Source organism: Nerophis lumbriciformis, linkage group LG02, assembly GCF_033978685.3.
Source record: "Nerophis lumbriciformis linkage group LG02, RoL_Nlum_v2.1, whole genome shotgun sequence".
Classification (NCBI taxonomy): Eukaryota; Metazoa; Chordata; class Actinopteri; order Syngnathiformes; family Syngnathidae; genus Nerophis; species Nerophis lumbriciformis.
In genome coordinates, this window is record NC_084549.2 from 3,080,001 (window position 1) to 3,086,684 (window position 6,684).

The 6,684-nt window shown below is 35.8% G+C and overlaps 1 protein-coding gene across 1 annotated transcript; it reads left to right on the forward strand.

Annotated features, from left to right (window-relative positions):
- Positions 1 to 331: 331 nt before the first annotated feature.
- On the forward strand, positions 332 to 3,680 carry hmx3a (H6 family homeobox 3a). Its single transcript, XM_061971474.2, has 2 exons — positions 332 to 832; positions 2,888 to 3,680. The coding sequence occupies exons 1-2, from the start codon at positions 547 to 549 to the stop codon at positions 3,496 to 3,498; spliced, it is 897 nt and encodes a 298-aa protein (XP_061827458.1). The 5' UTR covers positions 332 to 546; the 3' UTR covers positions 3,499 to 3,680.
- Positions 3,681 to 6,684: the final 3,004 nt, after the last annotated feature.

Sequence of the window (6,684 nt, forward strand, 5' to 3'; positions counted from 1 at the left end):
CAGGACTTTATGAGAGCAATAACACACACACACACACACACACACACACACACACACACACACACACACACACACACACACACACACACACACACACACACACACACACACACACGAGGGGAGGATGCTCTCTCTCTCTCTCTCTCTCTCTCTCTCTCTCTCTCTCTCTCTCTCTCTCTCTCTCTCTCTCTCCTCAAAGTCGCCCCCCCCCCCTCCTCCCCCTATTATAATCCCAGTCTTCATTGTACGAGCACCAATCGCCGATACTTTCCGCATTTAACTTGGATGACATTTTTATTTGGTCATTAGCATCAGACGCCACGTACCGGCTCGCGGGGTTCGGTGTTCGAGTCCCGGGGATGATACATCTGGCACACTTCTCGCCTTTCGAGCGCTTTCTCCTTTTGTAGCCTGGCAGAATCTGCAGTCTGCAGCCACAAAGACGGCAGGAATTCAGCCTCACCAAAAAAGAGAAGAAGAAGAAAAAAAAAAGAAGTAAAAAAAAAAGTCCCGCTCGGCACCTGCGCGCATCTCACCTGCGCCGCCATGCCAGAGACCAGGCAGGAGGCTCCGGCCAAGGACTCGCCCTTCTTCATCAAGAACCTCCTCAGCTGCGACAACAAGCCCGCCAAGCCCAAGCCGGTGCTGGCCGCCTCCAAGGCCCTGGAGGCGGCCGGAGGATTCTCCCTGGCCCAGATGGCCGACTTCGGCTTCCCTCGCTTCGAATTGCCGGCGCAGAGGTTCACTCTGCCGGCCCACTACCTGGAGCGCACGTCGGCCTGGTGGTACCCTTACGCCCTCAACTCATCTGCACACATCCACAGAAGTGAAGGTATTTAGCACTCTTATATACTTCTCATGCTTACATACATTTAATTTCATTTAAATGTCTTTTATCAAGTCGCTCCGGATTTGTTTTGCAACGCAAAAGAAGCATTTTCAGGTGCAAAGTGCACACAATAAATTGTGATTATTAAGTAAAGTGAAATAATAACTATAAAAAAAAAGGCAATAAGCATAAATAAAGTGTACTAATAAGTAAAAATAAACCGCACTAATAATAATAATAATAAATAAAGTGCACTAATAAGTATAATAAAGTGTACTAATAAGTACAAATAAAAGGCAGAAATAACAATAAATAAAGTGCACTAATAAGTATAAAAAAACACACTAATAATAATAAAGTGCTCTAATAAGTACAATAAAGTGCACTAATAAGTACAAATAAAACGCACTAATAATAATAAATAAAGTGCACTAATAATGATGAATAAAGTGCACTAACAAGTATAAATAAAACACACTAACAAGTATAAATAAAACACACTAACACATATAAATAAAACACACAAATAATAAATAAAGTGCACTACTACTAATAATAAATAAAACACACTGTTAAGTATAATTGAAACACACTAATAACAATAAATAAATAAAGTGCACTAATGAGTACAAATAAAGTGCAATTGCACTAACACATATAAATAAAGTGGACTAATATGCATAGATAACGTGCACCGATAATAAATAAAGTGCACTACTATGTATAAATAAAGTGCACTAATAATAAATAAATAAATTGCCCTAATAAATATTACGTGCACTAATATTAATAAATAAATTGCAGCAATATATATAAATAAAGTGCACTAATATTAATAAATACGTTGCACTAATAAATATAAATAATGTGTACTAATAAATATAAATAACGTGCACTAATAATAATACATAAATTGCACTAATAATTATAAGTGCACTAATAAATATGAATTAAGCGCACTAATAAATATAAATAACGTGCACTAATAATAATACATACATTGCACTAATAATTATAAGTGCACTAATAAATATGAATTAAGTGCACTAATAAATATAAATAACGTGCACTAATAATAATACATACATTGCACAAATAATTATAAGTGCACTAATAAATATGAATTAAGCGCACTAATAAATATAAATAACGTGCACTAATAAAAATAAATAAATGGCACTAATAAATATTAAGTGCACTAATATTAATAAATAAATTGCACTAATAAATATAAATAACGTGCACTAATAATACAAAATAAATTGCACTAATAAGTATAAGTGCACTAATAAATATGAATTAAGTGCACTAATAAATATAAATAACGTGCACTAATAAAAATAAATAAATTGCACTAATAAATATTAAGTGCACTAATATTAATAAATGAATTGCACTAATAAATATAAATAACGTGCACTAATAATAAAAAATAAATTGCACTAATAAGTATAAGTGCACTAATAAATAGGAATTAAGTGCACTAATAAATATGAATAACGTGCACTAATAAAAATAAATAAATTGCACTAATAAATATTAAGTGCACTAATATTAATAAATAAATTGTACTAATAAATATGAATAACGTGTACTAATAAATATAAATAACGTGCACTAATAATAACAACTAAATTGCACTAATAAGTATAAGTGCACTAATAAATATGAATTAAGTGCACTAATAAATATAAATAACGTGCACTAATAATAATAAATAAATTGCACAAGTAAATATAAAGTGCACTAATATTAATAAACAAATTGCACTAATAAATATAAATAACGTGTACTAATAAATATAAATAACGTGCACTAATAATAATAAATACATTGCACTAATAAATATAAATAAAGTGCACTAATAAATATAAATAACGTGTACTAATAAATATAAAAAAAAGTGCACTAATATATATATATATAAATAAAGTGCACTAATAAATATCAATAACGTGCACTAATAAGTATAAATAAAGTGCACTAATAAATGTAAATAAAGTGCAGTAATAAATATGAATAAAGTGCACTAATAAGCATGAATGATTGTCCTCCCAGTCGCAGACAAGCTGTCCGCCAGAGACTCGTCCCCCACATCTGGCACAGACCGAGACTCTCCAGAACTGGTCCTGAAGTCCGAGGCCGAGGCCAAGGACGAGGACGACGACGACGAGCAGGCGGCCTGCAAAAGCGGCGACGAGATCATCCTGGAGGAGAGCGACTCGGAGGAGCCCAAGAAGGACGCGGACGAGGACAAGAAGCCGTGCCGCAAGAAGAAGACGCGCACGGTCTTCTCGCGCAGTCAAGTCTTCCAGCTGGAGTCCACCTTCGACATGAAGCGCTACCTCAGCAGCTCGGAGCGCGCCGGCCTGGCCGCCTCCTTGCACCTGACCGAGACCCAGGTCAAGATCTGGTTCCAGAACCGCAGGAACAAGTGGAAGCGGCAGCTGGCGGCGGAGCTGGAGGCCGCCAACCTCAGCCACGCCACGGCGCAGAGGATAGTCCGGGTGCCCATCCTCTACCACGAGAACTCGGCCTCGGAGGGCGGCGGCGTGGCCTCCTCCTCCTCCTCGGTTCCCGCCAGCCAGCCGCTGCTCACCTTCCCGCACCCCGGCGTCTACTACTCGCACCCCATCGTCACCTCCGTGCCCCTGCTGAGACCCGTCTGAGACCCCCACCCCACCCCACTAAAAACTCTATTTTTATACTCTATATTTTTCCCATCACATATTATTATTATTATTATTATTATTATGATAGTTTCATCTCAGGAGTCTACCTGCTCACACTGCCTAAAGAGTGTCTTTTATTTATTTAATTTTTTAAATTTTTTTATTGTCATCTTGTTTACAGCCCATGGTGCATCATCAATACACTAGGGCAGGGGTGTCAAACGTACGGCCCGAGGGCCGGATCAGGCCCGCCAACAGGTTTTTATCCGGCCCGCGGGATGAGTTTGCTAAGTATAACAATTAATAATAATAATAGATTTTATTTGTAAAATTAAATCAAAATTATAATAATAAAAATAAAAACTAGAACTAGCACGCATATATCTAAAAAAAAGTCTTTTTTTTTTTTAAATTTTTTTAAAAGAAGGGTTTTTAAGCATTTTTTAAAAAAGCATTCACAGTCTGTGGTGCCCTCAGGTGGTCAGGGAGAGCGTTCCACAGAGTGGGAGCGGCGGATTCAGAAAGTTTCGGAGCTTTGTCCTCGGAGGTGGGGCGCGGTCGTATTTCCGCACTCTCATCGGGATCCTCGCAGCACTTACTCTGTAAGTACTGCAGCTTCTAGAACGTTCTTGCTGGGGATCCCCACAAGAAGTGAGTCTAATAATAATAATAATAATAATAATAACTGGGATTTATATAGCACTTTTCTAAGTACCCAAAGTCGCTTTACATGTAGAACCCATCATTCATCCACACCTGGTGGTGGTAAGCTACTAGTAAGTCTAGTCTAGTCAATTAACCTGACATTTTTTTGAATGAAAGAAACAGCTGTTCTAAATGTGTCCACTAGATGTCGCAATAGCAATTATTTGTATCTTTGTAGATGATGCTACATATGTAAAACAAAAATAAACCACATGTTAGAGCACCAGTGGAGGAAAATGACCAAACTGCATAAATAACATCCTGTAATTTCATTTTTTTTTATCTTCATATATAATTAACACCAAATGAGTTAACTGATGAACATTATCATATACTTTATAATATAAATAGAATAGAATAGAAGAATAGAATAGAATGGACTTTATTGTCATCATATTTGCATATAACGAGATTAAGGACTCAGAATCAGAATCAGAATCAGAATCAGCTTTATTGTCATTACGCAAGGTAACGAGATTGAGGCCATTCCATACAGTGCGATGTGTGCATGCTAGGAAAACAATGTGCAAATATATAAAAATTTAAAAAATGTAGAAGTGCAATGAATATGGTGTGAAATGAATATATACATGAAAAAAAAACAAAAAAAAAACAGGGTGGTTGGTGGAATGGGTTATTGCACCGAAGAGAAGGCAGTTATGAGGGACAATGGGGCAGTCCGTTCAGGATGGTTATGGCCCTGGGGAAGAAGCTGTTCTTTATTTCTTTCATTTGGTTTTAATGCACCTGTAGCGCTTCCCAGAGGGCAGCAGGTGGAACAGGTCAGAGCCAGGGTGGGTGCTGGCGACTTAAGGTGCGGTAGTGGAAACAAATATGGAATAAAAAATAAATCACATAAGAAGTAACAAAGATGAAAAAAATAGGAATTGAAATAAACAGATCCAAAAGCAATCCTGTACAATATACAAATAACGACATATAAAGGTGGAGTACTACTAACCCAACAACATTATGATTCCTACAATTTCAGAATGAGCAAGTTCTATTTTTTAAACAAAGAAAACCATCTTTATTTTGTAGTTATCGTGCCGTGATTTTACCACTCGGGAGTACATTTTTCCCCTCCATGCGGTCTAAAAGGAGTTTGACACCCCTGCACTGGAATTTCAACTACAATTTATTTCAGGCAAAATACCTTTTTGCAATTCATTTTCAATTTTTTAAATTAACTGCATTAAGTTACAAAATAATGTGAATTAATTACACAGTCAGTCTATCATTTAAGAGTCATAACTGCTGAAATGAATGAGCATATTTAATGATTGAGACGCACCTGCTGAAATGTACCATTACGTGCAATACATCCAAGCCCATTCCCAGTCATCAATAATCTTTTTTTTTTTTTGGGATTATTATTCTGTTTTGTTCAGCTTTGACCAAGAGCTTGACGGGTGACAATCAAGACACTCTCAACTGTAAATGTTGTTGCTGTTTAGTTTTAGGGAATTCTGCTCCTTTCTTTTTTTTTTTTTATAATAAGGTGTCGACTACACTGGTGTAAAAAAAATAATGTAAATGTATATATTTAATTAAGGAGGACGAGCGAGGAGATTTTCTTTGTACAGAAAAAAAAAAACGCTTTTTGATATTGTATTGATGAACCGATGTGGTGCAAATAAATGGAGAATATTCCCTACATTTTTTTGAATTGTAGAATTATTCTGTATTTTTTTTTTAAAATTGTATACCACATTTAATTGTACTACAACAACAAAACGACGGACAGGTGGAATCCACTGAACATGCTATTTAGCATAAAAATGGTCCTTTCAATTAGATGCGTAATTGCCACCATCTTGCCTAAATTATGGTCTGTTATGTATTCAAAAGAGGACATTACTGCACGAGTGTGTGTGTGTGTGTGTGTGATGAAGGTTTTTGTGCAATAATGTCCACCTTTGTACGTTTTCTTTGTCGTCGCTGCAGGTTTATTCATTCCAATTTCACTATAACACTCATTTAAAAATACGTCAAGTTAATTCTGACAATTAAAACCCACACACACATGCAAACAATAAAATTAAGCAATAATTTCAAATTTAATATAGAGATATGACATATTGAGCTTCCACTTTTGTGTGCACCTGACACTTGATGCCTGCACGGAGCCGTACGTGTTCTTCCTTTGAAATCCACGTCCACGGAAATGAAATAATGCTATTTTTTTTGCATGCAATTTGATTTTAATGCATGTTTAAAATGAAACAATAAATACAAATGTATGCAGGCTTAAATCTGTTTTAAGACCAAAAAAATTATACATTTATATATAATTGCATGATTGCAAAATGTGTCATTTTGCTTGTCTGTAAAAAAAAAAAAAAAAAAAAAAAAAAAGGGGTAAAAAAGTATTTAAAAGCTGTTCATTTCATGGTTATTTTAGTATAATAAAAATTATATCGTGCATTTTTTTCCCCCCCAAAAATGACACATGATTGGATTTTTAAGCTATAAATA

What these genes read in the sequence shown, in the direction of transcription:
- hmx3a (XM_061971474.2), top strand. Translation starts at nt 547, where the DNA reads ATGCCAGAGACCAGGCAGGAGGCTCCGGCCAAGGACTCGCCCTTCTTC. An exon ending in ACACATCCACAGAAGTGAAG is followed by an intron (nt 833 to 2,887) that starts GTATTTAGCACT and finishes TTGTCCTCCCAG; the next exon opens with TCGCAGACAAGCTGTCCGCC.